We start from the raw sequence: 18,475 nt of genomic DNA, 5'->3' as shown, positions 1-18,475 counted from the left end.
ATTTTAAACTTATTTTAAAAATTATTTTTAACTTTTTAGTTCGATGTGCTTTAAAAGCGTGTTTTTTTAGTTTTTTTAAACTATATTTTTAGAATAGATTATCGTATATTTTTATTATTTTAATAGTTTTTGAATGACTATTGAATAGTTCGATAGTTACTATTCGATATTTCTGACAACTAATATAAACATTTAAAGATTCAAATTTTTTTGAGTTAATATACGTGTATAATACATAAGGAATTACAAATTCAGGTAGCTAATTGGTTTTTTATGACGATATTCACAGGTATAGAGCTCTTATTATTAATAATAGTAAGACATATTGCTGTGTGTTTATAAATACACTAACTGCCAATACAGAAATTATATCTATTGATAGTCATAATTGACAATAAACACTCTGTGACTGTGACAGTGATGTCATAAAAAACTAAAAAATAAAAAATAAATATAGTTAAAAAAAACTAAAAAAACACGCTTTTAAAGCACATTGAACTAAAAATTATTTTTAACTTTTAGGTTCAATGTGCTTTAAAAGAGTGTTTTTTTAACTATTGAAGAATTTCAATAGTTGGTAAATAACGATCTCCGTATATGAATAAAAGTCTACAACTTTGATTCATAAAAGTTCATCATTTTTTACCTTCTATAAACCAATTTTTGGAGGTTTAGACCGCCATTTTTTTAATTGTACACGCTTATATCGAAATTTTATTTGTATTATTATTATTATGTCAACTACGGGTCACTTTACTTCAGATTATTCTAACCCCACCTCCAAAAATTTTACTAAATGTCCGCCTATGAATTCTATCTTAATACCGTTCTTCAATCTGTTCCTGCTTAGATTATAACTTATAACTTATACCTTATGATTCCCAGTAATTTAAAAATAGATAAAATCATTAAATTAAATGTAAAAATTATATTTGTTCACTATTTAATTAATTTGGTTTTTTAGTGCTGTAAAAACAAAATCAAAGGAAACAGTTTCAGAACTTTAAAACCATAAAATATTTTATTACTTGGAAAATGTTTTTAATAATTTTGAATATGTTTATAAAAAGGAAAAATAACATTCCAAAGAATTGTTGAAAACTTTGTAACGAACTACAGTAAAATATTATATTATTGATAATGTATTAATAAATTTTGAGACTACATTTCATAACTCGACTATTTGAGTAATTTAACGTATGTACAGTAATTAACCAACAAATTAGCTAAGTATTTTAATTATAATTATTCTATACTCATTTATTTGATAAATTATTGAAAATAACCATTTTTATTTTTAAACCGTAAATCATAATGCTTACAGTTATTAAATTATAATTTCACTTATAAATGAATACTAGTAATAGTAAATACTTAATGTTTAATATTATCTTTATAAATTTATTACTATAATATTTGTATTAATAATTTAATTTGATTTATAATGATATAAGTATGTTGTTATTATTTTCTTGCATTAAAACATATTGTTTAAAACTACCTAAATAATAACCCATTAATAATTATTATTAATTTACAATTAGGCGTTATTTATCTTATTTTATTGCATCCATAGGCTGTGCGTTATTTTTATGAATGAATTTGATGCTTTTAGAAATAAATAAAAATGTATCATCATTTTGTGTATTTTTTTTAATAATAAAAAAGAGCAGGATACAAGATGATCTTCTTGGATTTAAAATATATAGTAGTAATATTTGCAAACTTTTATGGAAATATTTTAAAAAATATTAACCAAATAACGACAAAATTTTTGAAAATAATTTAAACAATCACATATGATGTTTTAAATCTCACTTATACCATTTTTACAAAAACGACATATTATTTTATGACACAAGGTTTTAGCTAGAGCGTGAATAAATAATTAAATTTTTTTATTGTAATAGCAAAAGAAAAACATCACAAATAAAAAGAAATAGGAATTTTAAGTTTTATTTAATTTAAAGATATACTAGGAAAGATTTTTGAATAAAAACAAAATGAGGAAAGTTGGGTTTTTTGTTATTTGTGTATAAAATGTCTATATATACAATAATTTGTTTATAATTATTTATTAAAATACCAATAAGGTAGGAAATCAGGACAATTTCCTCTTTTAAATAGTTTTACACTACATTTTTTTATTTTTTATTAATGGAAGACCAATAAAAAAATTATATAATTTAACCAACATTTTTTAAGAGGACAGACGGTGACTAACACTTAATTGGAGAATACATATATAATATATTTTTAAACATAACCTAAAATTAAGCTAAGGTATGTCAACTTATCCCATTAACAAAATCATCTTACCCCACGACTAGTAATATTTATACCAAAATTCAAGTTTTATTGTTTATCAAAAAATGGTCCAGTGAGAGCTGAAAATAAGTTATAATAGACATAAAAAAAAATGTATATATATATAATATGATACAGTCTAAAAATCTAGAAAACTATAAACTCTTTAAGACACAGGTATCTTATAAAATATCATTGTTATCACTATAGTAATGATTGGTCTTATCGATGTATATTATATTTTATGGAAAGTAATTAATATATAATATCTTATGAAAAATTTTCTATAATTCTCTGAAAATATTATTTAATAGAGTTTATACTCGAGTATATAGAAGCTATTTTGTACATAAATCCTTCAATTTTTCACAAACTCAAGTAGATAAATCAAACCCCAAGTTTTTAATCAGCTGGGTTAATGGATTTTACAAAAAAATTTAGCTTCATCTGTATTTTATATATGTCTATGTATATAAATGAGATATTAATGAGTATTAATTATCAAATATTTGTTTTATGGCAAATATAAAAAACGGTAGCACAGTGGGATCGTGGCATAGATGGGACAAGTATAGTGATATCTGACAATGATTAAATTTATAATCATAAGAAACGCATATTTTTGAATACTGTAGCCATTTTCACTATGAAGACAAAATAAAGTTTGAAATTTTTTTTTCATATTAAAGTATATTACATTAGCTATATTTTAAGATATTTATAAAAGTATCAGTATTTCTGGAACACTCAAAATATTTTTTTGTGAAACAGTTATCATTTTGATCCCCTCCTGTGAGCAGGTAAAGGATCATATTTATAAAAAATAGACAAAATTATAGGTAAATACCTCATGTATCTATAAAAAGAAAATTGTAATGATCCATATATTTTTCAAAAAGTTATGGCAGTTTTAAGTAAACAAATAGAAAAAATTAGCAATTTTTAAATTTGTAATTTTTTTGAAGATTTCCCCCGTAAATGGGGAATAAGGAAAATTTTGTGATCTTTGTAAAAAATTGATTTGGTGAGAGTTGAGAAAAAGTGGTAACAGACACACAAAAAAAAACACATAATAAAAGTAAAGCTTCAGAGATAAAATCATATTGTTATTATACTTATCCAGATGAAAATTAAATAAGTTATTTATATCTGAACCTATATTATATTTTGGCAGCCCCTTTCCTTGTAATATATTTATTGGATGGACTATAGGAACAAAAATTCTCCCTGTAAATAATTATATATAACTAACATTTAAATCTTATTTATTATTTGTTTTTATAAAAAGGGGTAATGGGGATATTTACTCCCTCACCATCCTATATATGACATTAGTTATCAACCTAAAATACAGGCATATAAAATTGAAAAAAAAAAATTATTATAGAAAATTTAAACGGTGATATTTTATACAGATTTTTTGATGAAATTCAAGTGTCGTTTACTTATAAAAGATAAGGTGTTGGGACAAAATATTATTAGACTTATGTTATATACTATAATGTAACATAAGCTTTAATTTAATGTATGTTTAAAGTTCATGGTTTTTCTGAAACATTTTTAAAAGTTGAGTAGAAAAGGTTAACTTTTCATGATTTTTTTAAATAAGATAGATTTTTTTATTAAATATTTAAAAAATAATAAATACAATTTTGTAAAAAAAAAATTAGATAAGAATAAATATATTTTATTTATAAAAATTTATTAATGTTAAAATAAAATTTTAAAGTAGTAAATAATAATTATTGTTTACTTATAATTAAGTTTAATGTAAGATTAAAATATAACAGAATAAATTTTTAATCAAATAATTATTGACCTGGAGCAAGTAAAGATTTTTCCATAAACTTTTTACGAGCAAAACAAAGCCACCACTTTGAGGGCTTGCCATCATCAGTTGAAAATACTTTTTCACAAACTCTACGACCAGTCTCTTTTCGAAGTTGTTCTAAATATTGACGCATGACATCTAATACATAATACAATTAATTTTAAGTAAGACTAAAATTTTACTCAAAAAATTACTTAATTTATCAAATTTAGTATTGTTTATTTTAATTAATATTATTAAATATTACCTGATTCACTGGATGATGCTGGTTTTGCATAAACAGAATTCAATGGAAATCCAGCTTCACCAGGAATATCAAATTTATAAAGAGCAAGTGAATACATTTCAGACATTCCTTGATCTTTAGATTGGCACTTTTGAAGTTTTTTTAAACATTCTGTTATATATAAAGTAATGTAAATTAAAACTCGATCTGCTTCACTCTAAAAATATAAAATGGTAGTAAAAATGAGATATTTATCATTAATTATTTAAAAAATTTACCTTAACTTCGTAAGATCTAAAAAATACATTTGCTTTAAAGTATGATAATGCTTCATCAATAATATCTATATCTTGGCTATTAATGCTTAACAAAGGAGCTGGACCTTTATACTGGGATTTTATGGGTACAATAGCCATATTCCCAGTTAAATGTTGATAATCTTTTACACTTGAATGGTAAGCCTAGAACAAATTATATAATTAAATATCAATCAATACAAATTTAACAAAATTGTATTAATTTTATTAATTTGAAATTAAACTTACAGGCATTATGTTGATTACTAGTCTTCTAATTTGAAGAAAAGTTGAATAGTGGATGATAAATAATTATATACAATTCCTTAACTTCAATAGATATTCTACCTATAATTTCATATTTGTTAAACCATGATTACATTCATTACTTTCAATAATATCTTATTTCTGATAAGACAACAATTCATTGATAATTTAAAAAAAAATCTGAATGTAACATAAAATTAATAAAAACGAATTTTAAATAAATAAAAATTATTTTGTAAATACTGGTAATATTTAAAATTTTATACAGTAAATTGTGGAGTTACAAAAATACACTGCTACATGTAGGTAAATTTATTTTGTTAAAAGTTTTTTCCTTTATTATAATAAATTATCTTTTTTTGTAAATAGATAACTTATCAACTGCTGATTGTAAAATAATTTAAGGTGAAAGCTGTAATATATAGTCATAATGATGATATTAAATGAAATGTTCTCTTAAGTAGGTATTTAATTTATTTTAAAAATAAATTTATTTTTAATTTTTTAAATCGTTATCCTAGATACATAGTTATTGCTTTATAATGATTTCAATTCAATAAATTTACTTTGATTTGTTAAAATGTAAATTAAACACTGAAGTAAATTAAAATTTTTTTTGATATGTGGTCCACATTTAAAATATTAAATCAAAGAACAAATCTTGTAAAAATATGTTATGCCTTTAAAAGTCATTATGAAGCTCTAGAATTATCTAAAAATGCTACAATCAAGGAAATAAAAGATGCCTACTATCGGTTATCCATGATTTATCATCCTGACAAAAATAAGGGCTGTGAAAATGCTGCTCAAAAATTTCGTGATATTACAGCAGCTTATGAAGTATTAAGCAATACTCGGCAAAGGAAATTGTATGATCTTGGTACAAGTAAGGAGTTTAATAAAGAACATTCTTATACACAAAGACCATTTGATCAGACACAATCTTCAAATCAAGTCGAAAAAACAAAAATTTCATACACTAGTTATAATTTTGATGTGTGGGCTAGAAGTCACTATTCAAAAACTATTCAACGTAAGCATGAGAATGAACAATGGGTTAAAAAAAATAAAGAATTTGATCAATTTAGAAATCAACAAAACTCTCTAACATCTGTAGTTCTTATCATTTGTTTTGGATTCTACTGTTTGGCATTTATTGCTGACTTAGTTTTACACACTTACAGTAATAATGATGACATAGAGAGTATTTTTGAGAAAAAATAAAATACTTTTGTAATTAGCACAGTTACCAATACTTGTTTTAATTTAAGTATGTATATGTAAATAATTTGTTATTAATACTTTGTTTTAAAAAATCAAATTTTATTGTTTTTCCTTAATTTGTTGATCTTATTCAAACTAACTATAGAATCTTAACTATGCAAAAAATGTTCATCAAATGATATAATAGTATTAATTACTTGTATGTGTCCCTTTCTAATTTAACAAGGGTATTTTTTAATATACTATTTGTAAGAGCTCTAACACCATTATTGGTGACTCCAGTTAAAGATTGTATCTATAATTTTATTGTCATAACTAAAAATTATTTTAGAAGTAGTGTCAATTAAAATCCTTAAGTTATGAGACATCCTAATTAAATTTTGTGTTTAATCTTAATTATTGTATTTATATGAACACAGATTGTAAATAAAAAACATTGTAAAAATCCATACCTTGAAAATCAAACTACATTATTAAATTTATTTGTATTTTAGGAATATCTGTAAGATGAAAATTTAAAAAATGTCTTTAGCTCAATCTCTTTGACAAAACAATATCCATATTATCCAAAACAACAAAAATTTTATGCTCAAAAAAAAATTGATAGTTGGATTTTACTTAATTGAAAGAATAATTCTAAATACTCTTCTAAAATCCTTATAGGGTATCATCAAAATAAAAAAATACATAATTATTCTCAATATATAGCGATAAAAAATTANAAAAAATGTCTTTAGCTCAATCTCTTTGACAAAACAATATCCATATTATCCAAAACAACAAAAATTTTATGCTCAAAAAAAAAATTGATAGTTGGATTTTACTTAATTGAAAGAATAATTCTAAATACTCTTCTAAAATCCTTATAGGGTATTATCAAAATAAAAAAATACATAATTATTCTCAATATATAGCGATAAAAAATTATTTTTTTAATTTTTTTGAAGCAATAATAATTGAATTTATGATTTAATGTTTTTCTAGTTTTTAGTTTCAATGTTGATCTAAAAAATATTATACTTGAATATTATATTTTTTCACTGGTGACCATAAAGATTTTTGAAAATAAGAAACGAACCCCTTGAAAATTTAGGGTTCCAAAAATTATGTAGCCACTGCACTAAAATCATAAATACATATTAGGTATTGATTATGGTATGATTTATGATTATCAAAAAAGACTATGATCCTCATTGATAATCATAAACACTGTGTACACTATTTATTAAAAGACTTGTGATAAAAACGTAAAATTTAGATAATATCAACATTTTTTGTGTTTTCTGTTGCAGATATTTCATTGTGGATAATTTAAATTATACCTAAATAATTTAAATGAAAAAACAAATTAAACGCCATTTTATCAATAATATATTCAATATTTGCCAAGTTATAAAGCTTAAAATTAAAAACATAAGTTTCTTGTGAGAGATTATTTTCAAAAGCTGTCGACATACTTGGTCAAACAAGAAACTAGTTGTCTAGCATATGTTTTTAATAGGTATTCATAGGATACTTTCTATTGGGTATTTTTACTAATATCAATCTATGTAAACCATTTAATATCAGTAAAATAATAGATACAATTCTTTCATACAAAATTTCTAATAATTATTATTAATTATGGACTGTTAAGCCTTCTCAGAAATAACCATCTGGGACAATATCATAAAATTGCCGACTATTAATCTAGAATTAAAAAATAATGCATTTTATCATGTCTGAAAGTTGGCTCCCAAAGTTATCTGAATTGTAACCATTGATAAGATTTTAATAACCACATTGGTTTATGAAGTACATTAAGTTACATAATTAGTTTTTTAAAAGGGATTTATTATTAATAATTTTTAATTTAATGTAATTTATAAAAATAACTTTATTGCATAGAGCAATATTACTTTATACAATGTTTGTATTTTGTTTTAACTCAATGTTAACAACTTAAAAATGTCTTTTAAAGTATAAATTTTGTGGCCTTTTCAATGATGTAAGATTTATTATTTATTTAATATAGGTATTAATTTATTATACAGCACCTTTTATTATAATTATTGTATCAAATAATTTATTATGCCTGTATACATGAAAATCAATGCATATTGATGGATTTCAAAAAATTGCCAAATTTTAAAAACTTCAATGTACTATATTTGGTAAATTTTTTGCCTTATCTTTAATATATAAAGTATAAAATAATTTGATTATATCCAGAGGTGTTGTGGAGCGTATACGCGGGTATACGGCGTATACCCACTTCTTTGTTTTTCTGTTATTGCGTATACTTATAAAATCATGAGTGATACGCGGGTATACGGCGTATATCCACTATTAGTTTTTTTATTAGTGCATATACGTATTTATAAAATAGTTAAAGAGTATAGACTAAAGAATAAAATAAAAAGTAATACGTGGGTATCGAATATAGGTACGTTTGTCATAAAACACAAATTTTGAATAACTATTATCAGTTTGTTTAATCTCTACAGTCATACCACATATAAACATATACCTGAAGTTATAAACATACAAATATGGCTCGAGACTATTATCATTTTAAAAATAGAATATAAATGTAAAACAAAAATAAATAAATAGGATAATGTTTATCATTTCACGACAATTTTATTGATAAAATTTAAAACATCGATCAGAAATTAACGATATAGCACATACTAAGTTGAAACTGAAATTTATTGGGTTAACCTATAGCTGTTGAAATTGGTAATTTGTATTTTTCCGTAATAAACCGTTTACCAACCAATCTAGTATTTAATATATTACCTATAATGAATTAAGATAGTACTAACATGTACCTATTCACGTTTATTTCATTTATGATTTAACGATTTGAAAACAATAATTGTAAGATTATTTTATTACTGCATAAAGTTTATTGTTTATTTATAAAAAATATAACAGTATCTAATAATACACATATCGATTATATGACTATGAAATTTAATTTATGTAAGAACTTAGAAGTGTCAGTAAAAATATTCGAGTAATAGTTTGGAAGGAGCTAGGCCGTATCTGGGAGGGTTAAGAGTTTTAGTTGCATTATGTAATAATTAGAAAATACATATTTTTAACACAGTTAAAACATCACAATATTTGTATTCCGTCTCCCAAAACTATGTTATAGTTAAGGCCTTTGAAAAGTAGTGTGGGGGTGAAATTCCCCACGTTTCCTCATTTAGGTTTTTAACTTATCTATTGATCAAATTACGACTATATCACTGTTGATAATGTGAAATATTGTATGTAGAAAATGTAAAGTGCAATGGGGGGTGTGGGGGGCGGAGCCCCCCACGTTATTCTCTATTCATTATATAGGCGTATACCCATAAACATTTTTAGGACTACACCACTGATTATATCTAATCTACAACTGAATTCAAATATATTTATAATATTTACACTTCCATAAAAAGTATCTCCTGGACAAATTTTTAAAAATGTTTTTTCATTATTGCTATTTTTAATTATTTTTTTGTAAAAAAAAAAAAATTATAAATTTAAGTAAACATCATTAATTCTTAATGGTTAGTCGTTCAATTATGTATATTATACATTGAAAAGTATTTAATTGATTTAAATAAAATTCAATATAGCTTAATTATGAGGCACATATAATGTGCCTCGCAAGTTAATTGAAAAAAAACATCTTATGCCCAGTGTAATGAATGTAAACTCATTTGTTATAAATTTCTACATCCTCCAAAAACAATTAAATAAAATTGAATTTACATTAATATATTTAAGTGTTAAAAAATAATTCTGTTTAAAAATGTATATACATATATAATAAGATATGAATGTATGAAAGTGTTGAGTAACTTTTTTTGAAAACGAAGTAATTATTGACAATATTACAATAGTTGAATATGAGTTTTTTTTAAAAATTAATAGTTCCAAATAATTGAATAAATATTGACTAAAATTTTCTCTCTTCAAATTGTCAGTTAACACCTTTATCAACATAATTTTTTATTTATAGATGCATGAAGTCTTTACCTAAAATTTGGTGTATTTTTTTATAAATCTGACCCTTTACCTGCCCACAGGGGGGGGAATCATAATGAAAACTTTTTCAACTTAACTTATGAAAGTGCTCTGGAAACTCAAACACTTTTATATATATCTTAAATTAAAGCTAATGTAATATACTTTATCATGAAAAAAAAAAAATTTCGGACTTTATTTTGTCCTCACAGTGAAAATAGTTACCAAATGCTGTTTTTGTGTGAAAATTCTCAATTTTATATTTTACATTTTTAACTTTATAATGCTTTAACTTATTGAAAAGTGTATGGATCAATACAATTTTCTTATGCGAAATAATATTTATGTTCCTCTTTCATTCGATATATATATTGTATAATCCACCAATTTTTTAAAATTAAACACAATCTAAAGATTTGCATTGAAGCGCTTATTATGATAGTGATTTTAATCACTGTCAGGTATCATTATACTTGACCCAACTATGCCATGTTACCACTGTGCCGCGACCCCCCTGTGCTGGGTTTTTTTTTCTCAGCGCTCACTTGACCGATTTCTTTCAACTATACGTCAAAAGATCACAAATCGTATCTAATTGAAGACATTACCCTTAAAAATTGAAAAAAATCCATCATTCCACGTAAATGGGGGAAATATCCAAAAAAATTACAATTTTTTTCTTAAAACTTCCATAACTTTTTAAAAAATGAACAACTCAACATAATTTATTTTACATTGAACCCTTAAGTTATTCTCTTTTATTTGATATAATATTTTTGAAAATTTGACTCATTTCAAGAGGAGATTCAAAATAGCAACTTTTTACAAAATTATATTTTTTCAACTTAAGTTTTAAAAATGTTTGAAAATGAAATACTGCGTCCTTTAAACATATGTCAAATTAAAATTTATGTTACGTACCATAAATTTAAAAAAAAAATTTGTCCTGACACCTTATCTTCTATGTGCAAATGGCTGCCGTAGTTTAAAAAAATGCTATTTTTGTGTTAAAATTATCTTTTTTCGATTTTAAATTTTCAATTTTAAATTGCTATAACATTTCAAAAAATGTATGTATCAACACAATTTTTTTTTCTATATACGTCTTTCATTTATCATACTTTTTATTTAAATTGGACATTTTTCATTTATACAGGGGTGTTTAAAGCTTAAAACATATGTATACAAAGGAGAACTTTTTCAATTTAACTTTTAAAATGTTCCCGAAATACTGCGTTCTTTAAGCATTTGTCAAATTAAAGCTTACAATAAAAACTATGAGTTTAAAAAAAAAAAAATTGTCTCGACACCTTTTCTTCTATGGGAAAATGGCCGTCAAATTTAATGTAAAAATCACTGTTTAACATAAAATATTTTAATACTTAAAACTGCCATAACTTTTTGAAAAATGAACAAATTAAAATAATTTTTTTATATTGAAATCTTAGATATTTTTCTTTCATTTGATATAATTTTTTTGAAAATCTGATTCTAAACCTGCCCGCAGAGGAAATTCAAAAAAACAATTTTTGCACACAAATTAAGCTTTTTCAATTTAATTTTTGAAAATGTTCCGGAAATATTGATACTTTTATTTAATCTTAAATTAAAACTTATATTATATACTTTAATATGAAAAAAAAAAAATCGAAATATAGATTTTCTTCTTGTTGAAAATGGATACCGTATTCAAATTTATGCTATTTTTGTGTTAAAATTCTGTGTTTTGTATTTTATTTTATTTTAAAATATCTTACAAGGGGAATACACTGACTTTCATGATTATTAAATAATCTAATTAATAAAGTTCATAAGACATAAAAAGTTAAACTTATTTTAATTTTTTTGTTTTTTTTTTAGTTAAAAAAGTAATTATAATATTTGAATAAGCATAAATTGCCTATTTTATCAACCGACGAACAGTTATAAAATCGGTAACGCTTATGTCTTTTACTATTAGGGTACCAGGTTCGAATCCGTCTATTTAAAAAAGTTAGAAAAAATTTTCAAATCATTTGATTTTTACCTGATTTAGATTCATTAACTTCAATAAATATCAGAGATCCCATCATTGTAGTGTCCCCTCATAAAAACAATTTTTTTATTCATATTAATATTATTTTACTATGTGTTTTTTTTTTTGTAGCTGTGATTTAGTTTTCCAACTCTTACTTAACCTACTTTTTTTAACGATACGTTAAATGATTACAATTCGTATGTAGTTGGAGATATTACCCTCAAAAATTGAAAAAAATCCCTTAATCAAATAAATAGTAGCTTAAACAGCTTTATCCATACAAACAATTAAAATCATTCATTTTTAATATTTTTAAAGTATTTATTGTCGAATTAGATTTGTTATGGTAAAATATTCAACTGCAAAGGTAAATAATTTTACTTTGTATTTTATTAATTTTTTAACTCTATTTGTGTTTGCTACTTCCAGTCTATAACATTCCAAATTTTTTTGTAACATGCGGCTATATAAATCATAAATTTTAACAAAAATTATTTTTAATTTCACCTGAATTTAACATAAGTTTATTTGAATATAAAAATACTTGAGAGTATTTTTATTTTGATATTTCTTTTATAAATGTATCATTTTCTTTAAAGTAGCGGTTGTATTATACAACCGTTATTTTGTGTGTGGTGTGCGTTTAATTGTATACATTTTTTATATAGTGGTATAATTTATAAAATTGTTGTACATGTTATAAATATTTTTTTTTACACACTTATATATTTATGTTTAATTTAGAATACATATTTATTATGTAATTTCTATATATTACTGTGTCATTTTTATAAGGATTTTTATTAAACATTTTCAAAGTTCAGAGAAAATAATTTAGGAGATAATCTCTTTAATAATTACGAAATTAAAAAAAACATTTATTATCAAAATGTATTATTATATATATTATACATTTTTGCAGTTCATTTTTTTGTATAATAATAATTAAAATTATTCGTACTTCTATCTCTTGAATTCTTAAAGTCAGGCAACCTAATGAACACTGTTACCTTATCATTTATAGTTATAGTGGTTAGGCGCTCTGTCTCGGTAGCTACTTCATAGACGTAATTGTTTTTGTGTAAACAGATATTTAAAATAATTCATTTAATTTTTAAAATTTTTATTCTTCAAGTTTTTAAGTCATGCATCTTTCACTGAAAAATCTTAAGAGAAATTTTTCTACTTTTATTAAATATACAGCTTTTTGTTCAACTAAAACTCATTTTGGTTTTGAAACAATTGAAGAATCAGAAAAGTCACAAAAAGGTATTGAAATAATCTAATGTTTATTTTTAAATAAATAGGTAAACTAATGGGTAAACATAGAGAAACTCGTAAACGCTGGAAGAAATTACAAAGAAAAAGAAAAAGACAGGTTGCTGCAATTGAATATAAAAAAATACAATTAAAATTTGAAGAAGAACGTTCAAAATCCCCGTCTTATCAATTGTGGCTAAAAAATCAAAATGAGCTTGAAGAATTTCAAGAAAAAGAAAGCAAACGAATAGAATTTGAAGAATATAAAAAATGGGAAGAGAAAGAATTGCAGGCTATGATAGAATGGGAACTATTACAAAAGAAGTTAGAGAATTTAAAACAAGAAAAAGCTAAAAAAGAATTACTAATTAAAGAAGAATGGGAACGTGAACAAAAAAAAATTAAAGATAATGAAGAAAAAAGGATTGCAGCAGAAAAATACCAGGAAGAGATAAATAGAAAATTTATGGAAGAAATTGAGATGTATATCAGTGGCTTAGGTCCTCTACCTAGTTCATTAGAAACCTATTCAAACACCAGACCTGATCAGCCACTTTGTCCATTTTTTTCTAAAGTAGCTGCTTGTAGGTTTCGAGATAACTGTTCCAGAAATCATTGTCGACCTAGTTTAAGTGACACTTTATTAATTCCAAATTTTTATAAGAATTTTGAACTAAATATGCGATATGAACGAGAATTTGATATTGATATTGGGTTAGAATGTGATGAAAAAGAAGCATATGAAAAGTTTTATGAATTTTATGATGACATAGTATCTGAACTTAAAAGTTATGGAAAAATTATTGAGCTTAATGTATGTAGAAATCATGAACAACACCTTCTAGGTAATGTGTATGTGCAATATAGAAGTAAACGATATGCTCTGAAAGCTTATAGATCATTATGTGGACGTTATTATGGTGGTCGTCAAATAACTGCTGAGTTTTGTAATATCCCTTCTTGGTCTGAAGCAATTTGTGGACTATTTTTCAGAAAATTATGTCCAAAAGGAAAAAATTGTAATTACTTACATTTATACAAAAACCCAGGATTTAAGTACCAATCAAAACACAACAGAAAACAAGATGAAAAATTAAAAAGTATTAATGAAGATAATACTGGTGGTAATTTAAATAGAAGAGATCGGTCAGATAGTCGTAATAGTTCAAGAAATTTAAAAACTAATAATTCTTTTGACAGAAATAAAAGACATAACTGCACATCTGAAAAAAATAAAATTAAGAAATCTAAATGGGAAAATTCTCCTAACAAACATGATAAAAACTTAGAAGTATTCAACTGGTCTAGTGATGACGACTGAAAATGCAGAAAAAAAAATTATTCTATACATTTTATAAGATCTAGAAAACTGTATTATTGATCATTTTAAAAAGATATTTTTAGAAATTAAAATTTTTCATTATACTTATAATAATAACTTAACCTTAACTGTGAAGTATTAAAGCATTATTCAAATTATGAGTGATATTAATGTATAAATATTTATGAAACATCTATTTACTTGTATTATAAGAAAATTGAAAATGTTTTATTTATTTTTAGTTTGTATAAACTTTTATAATTAATAATTAAATATAATCTAATGTTTATGTTTTTTTTTTATTTTATACATTAGAAATTATAAAAAAATAAATGTTTGTTTAAAAATTTTTTAGTGTACCAAGTATTTAAAAATGTAGCAGACTCGTATGATACCATGAATGATGTTATGAGCTGTGGAATACATAGGTTATGGAAAGATGAACTTATAAGGGTATTAGATCCAACCCCAAAGACACGATTATTAGATGTTGCTGGAGGAACTGGTACATACTTTATCTACTTTAGCATTTCTTAATAATACATTACTAATCAATTAAATATTTATTTAAAAGAGTTCTAGTTATAAAGTTATTAACAGTAAAAAAGGTGATAGGTACATTTTTTGTAGTATTACAATATTTTATTTAGTACTGCAGTACTTAATTACCCTTTTGATTAAATTATTATTATGAAATTATAGACAGTTTTTATGAAAAAACAGTGAAGTCAAAAATTGTAATTTTTGAATAGACCATAAAACAAAAAAAAAATGTATGTGGTCTTAAAATTCATATCATAAATATAACATAGCTACCTATAGAAACAACAATAACATCTCAAAAGTATCTAAAAATGTCTAATTAAAATGATAATTAACCTGAAAGTTAACCAACTTTTCACAAAACTGTCAATATTATTGCAATTAAAAGACCAATTTAAATTTTTTATGTACTTTGTGTATATGAACAAATACTATTATTTTTTTTATGAAAAATAAAACTATTTAAAAACTTAATAATAATTTCTATTAAAAGCTGATTATTAACTAACAAAATAGATTTATATATTGTAATATAAACATTTTCTTTATTCTACCAAATAATAAAGTGTTATAAAATTTATTTATTTTTCTACATTTACGAGTATTAAATTATATTAAAAATTAATTTCGTTTGAAAAATTTTAGTTGCTTCTATTTATGGAGAATAAGTAGGAGTAAGACAGAGTATATAGAGTACGAGTTTGATAAAAGAGAACACGGGGTAGGTGAAATAAGTAGACCAGCAACAATAGGCGAGGACGTGATTGGAGAGGTGGAAAGTTTTAAGTATTTAAGATCAGTTGTGCAAAAGAGCGGTGGTATTGACGAAGATGTAAGACACAGGATTGAGTACGGATGGTTGAAATTGAGAAAAGCGTCTGGCATCTTATGCAATAAAAGAATTCCAATGAGGCCGAAAGGTAAATTCTACAAGGCTGTAATAAAGCCAGCTATGATGTATGGTTCAGAGTGTTGGGCAGTTAACAAGAAAGGAGAGCACAAAATGAGTGTAGCAGAGATGAGAATACTTAGATGGATGAGTGAAGTGACTAGAAAAGATAGAATAAGGAACGAGCATATAAGAGGGAGTATAGGTGTAGTGTCAATCGTCCTGGATAAGATGAGAGAAAATAGGCTTAGATAGTTAGGTTATGTTTTGAGGATAAAAGAATCGGAAGCTGTAAGAACAGTTATAAAAATGAATGTTGAAGAAAGAAGAGGTAGAGGAAGACCAAAAAAGAGATGGAGGGATGCTATTGAATGTGATATGAGGACAGCTGATGTGAGCGTAGAGGATGTGGGAGATCGTGTCAAGTGGAAGTTTAGGATAAGGGTGGCCGACCCCAAGTAGTTGGAATTAAGGCGAGGAAAAAGACGAAGACAGTTAAACTAAATTTCATTATAAGTCTAAAAAAAAATGTAACAATTTTTATTAAAAATACTCATTTTATAGGTTTATAAAATATTACTCACTTTTATTTTAAAATTGTTAAAATATTTTTCTTTAGTGTTATGTACGATAATTTGTGTTTACAGGAGATATTGCTTTTAGATATTTAAATTATATATCTGATATGGAAGGAGATGGGTATGTAACAGTAGCTGATATTAATAAATTTATGCTAAAAGAAGGAAATAGGAGAGCATTAAATTTAAGATTAAATAATGAACTTATTTCTTGGCAAGAGTGTGATGCAGAATTGTTACCATTTGAGTCAGATTCATTTTCTGCATACACAATTGCCTTTGGAATAAGAAATGTAACGCATATTGATAAAGTATTAGATGAAGCTTATCGAGTACTTGAACCAGGAGGCAGATTTCTTTGTATGGAATTTAGTCAAGTGAACCCAGAACCTTTAAGATGGTACAGTTAATAATTATTTATATATCTTAAAATAATAATTATTATTTCTCTGAACTTTAGGCTCTATGATCAATATTCATTTAATGTTATTCCCGTTATGGGTCATTTAATTGTTGGTCAATGGGAACCTTATCAATATTTAGTAGAAAGCATAAGAAAGTTTCCACCTCAAGTAAGTTAAACTAATAGACTTCATTAATATTTACCTGCTTAGTTTTAATTATCAGTATCCACAGAGAATCATAATTTAAAACTACTATTTAAATATTAAAATTTTATTGCTGTCTCAATAAAATTTTCCTCTTGAATTATAAAAGGCAAACCTTGAAATTAAATAAGATTTTTTTAAGTTTAATTTTATAAAGAATGACAGAAATTACATTGATTAAACTCTAGTTGTTTTTATTTAGTAATTTTTGATAGTACATTGATTATTATAAAATTTATTGTAATTTAAAAGAACACTACACATGTTACGTGATTAAATACAATTTAAAGAAATTAATCTAATATTGTAAGTAAAATACTGCCGATTCAAAATTGTTTTTAAATTCCTAAATATTAAAGGTTTTTCTTATTACTACATAATGGTTTATTTAATTAAATGATTATTTTGACTCAATACTTTTTATTTTCAACAACTTTCATACAGTATAAACAAAATTGAAGTTGTAAGTGTAGTTTAAGAATTATATTTATTTAACAATATGTTTTTCTTATAAATTATCTATATAATTTTCAGGATGATTTCAAATATATGATTGAATCAGCTGGTTTTCGATGTGTTACATATACAAATTTAACATTTGGTGTAGTATCAATTCATTCAGGATTTAAAATATGAATGTAATAATAATAAAATAAAAAAACAATGTGTAAATAATCAATTATGATGCTATAATTAAAATGTGAATATAGAACTGTTAATTTAATTTTAGTAAATTTTTATTTAATTGTTAAAAGTTAAGACGCTACTTGAAACATTCTTGTTTACGCCAGTCAGAGAACACAAAATACAATGTAAAAAACTATGTTTAAAAAAAAATACCGATAATTAAAAATAACTTTCAAAGATCTAAAAGTACCATAAACATATCAATAATAATAATAAAAAAAAAATTATACATAATTAAACAATAACAACTTAATCCATTTTTAACTGTTATCTTAAGTATGTTGGCATGTTCTCGTTGCATTGAAATAATAACTATTATCATTGTAATGCTGGATTGCACATGTTTTGTGGGATGTAAAATATCATAAATAAAAGGATACACAAGTAAAATAATTAAAAAAATTGTTTATACAACCCAA

The 18,475-nt window shown here is 24.0% G+C and overlaps 5 protein-coding genes across 5 annotated transcripts in view; 4 read left to right on the top strand and 1 right to left on the bottom strand.

The window, feature by feature from the left end:
• Nucleotides 1-1,531, top strand: part of LOC126895253 (uncharacterized) — a 39,948-nt gene extending 38,417 nt beyond the window's left edge. Inside the window, exon 8 of the mRNA XM_050666906.1 lies at nucleotides 965-1,531. Coding sequence (XP_050522863.1) covers nucleotides 965-1,007 — 43 coding nt within the window. The 3' untranslated portion in view covers nucleotides 1,008-1,531. The remainder of the gene's footprint in view (nucleotides 1-964) is intronic.
• A 2,441-nt stretch (nucleotides 1,532-3,972) lies between these two features.
• LOC126895257 (actin-related protein 2/3 complex subunit 3) lies at nucleotides 3,973-5,097 on the bottom strand. Its single transcript, XM_050666910.1, has 4 exons — nucleotides 4,910-5,097; nucleotides 4,643-4,825; nucleotides 4,386-4,581; nucleotides 3,973-4,276 (listed from the first exon to the last, which is right to left on the bottom strand). The coding sequence occupies exons 1-4, from the start codon at nucleotides 4,913-4,915 to the stop codon at nucleotides 4,119-4,121; spliced, it is 543 nt and encodes a 180-aa protein (XP_050522867.1). The 5' UTR covers nucleotides 4,916-5,097; the 3' UTR covers nucleotides 3,973-4,118.
• Nucleotides 5,098-5,114: 17 nt separating this feature from the next.
• On the top strand, nucleotides 5,115-6,622 carry LOC126895256 (dnaJ homolog subfamily C member 30, mitochondrial-like). Its single transcript, XM_050666909.1, has 2 exons — nucleotides 5,115-5,229; nucleotides 5,297-6,622. The coding sequence occupies exon 2, from the start codon at nucleotides 5,549-5,551 to the stop codon at nucleotides 6,149-6,151; it is 603 nt and encodes a 200-aa protein (XP_050522866.1). The 5' UTR covers nucleotides 5,115-5,229; nucleotides 5,297-5,548; the 3' UTR covers nucleotides 6,152-6,622.
• A 6,582-nt stretch (nucleotides 6,623-13,204) lies between these two features.
• LOC126904218 (2-methoxy-6-polyprenyl-1,4-benzoquinol methylase, mitochondrial) lies at nucleotides 13,205-18,094 on the top strand. Its single transcript, XM_050683004.1, has 5 exons — nucleotides 13,205-13,439; nucleotides 15,107-15,256; nucleotides 16,831-17,161; nucleotides 17,222-17,333; nucleotides 17,904-18,094. Exons 1-5 carry the CDS (start codon nucleotides 13,316-13,318, stop codon nucleotides 18,003-18,005), a joined length of 819 nt encoding a protein of 272 aa, XP_050538961.1. The 5' UTR covers nucleotides 13,205-13,315; the 3' UTR covers nucleotides 18,006-18,094.
• Nucleotides 13,436-14,901, top strand: LOC126904208 (U2 small nuclear ribonucleoprotein auxiliary factor 35 kDa subunit-related protein 2). Its single transcript, XM_050682995.1, has one exon. The coding sequence runs from the start codon at nucleotides 13,486-13,488 to the stop codon at nucleotides 14,749-14,751; it is 1,266 nt and encodes a 421-aa protein (XP_050538952.1). The 5' UTR covers nucleotides 13,436-13,485; the 3' UTR covers nucleotides 14,752-14,901.
• Nucleotides 18,095-18,475: the final 381 nt, after the last annotated feature.

This window comes from Daktulosphaira vitifoliae, unplaced genomic scaffold, assembly GCF_025091365.1.
Source record: "Daktulosphaira vitifoliae isolate Bord-2020 unplaced genomic scaffold, ASM2509136v1 Scaffold_1, whole genome shotgun sequence".
In the NCBI taxonomy this organism is placed as follows: Eukaryota; Metazoa; Arthropoda; class Insecta; order Hemiptera; family Phylloxeridae; genus Daktulosphaira; species Daktulosphaira vitifoliae.
Note: the sequence above shows the minus strand (reverse complement) of the source record. Positions and strands in the feature narration are given on the sequence as shown.

Bases quoted from the DNA above. Each gene is read 5' to 3' on its own strand.
- LOC126895257 (XM_050666910.1), bottom strand. The intron at 4,582-4,642 runs GTAAATTTTTTA...TTATATTTTTAG, and splicing joins TTAGATCTTACGAAGTTAAG to AGTGAAGCAGATCGAGTTTT. The intron at 4,277-4,385 runs GTAATATTTAAT...ATTATGTATTAG, and splicing joins AGCATCATCCAGTGAATCAG to ATGTCATGCGTCAATATTTA.
- LOC126895256 (XM_050666909.1), top strand. From the start codon at position 5,549: ATGTGGTCCACATTTAAAATATTAAATCAAAGAACAAATCTTGTAAAA.
- LOC126904218 (XM_050683004.1), top strand. From the start codon at position 13,316: ATGCATCTTTCACTGAAAAATCTTAAGAGAAATTTTTCTACTTTTATT. The intron at 15,257-16,830 runs GTACATACTTTA...TTGTGTTTACAG, and splicing joins AGATGTTGCTGGAGGAACTG to GAGATATTGCTTTTAGATAT. The intron at 17,162-17,221 runs GTACAGTTAATA...TCTGAACTTTAG, and splicing joins AACCCAGAACCTTTAAGATG to GCTCTATGATCAATATTCAT.
- LOC126904208 (XM_050682995.1), top strand. From the start codon at position 13,486: ATGGGTAAACATAGAGAAACTCGTAAACGCTGGAAGAAATTACAAAGA.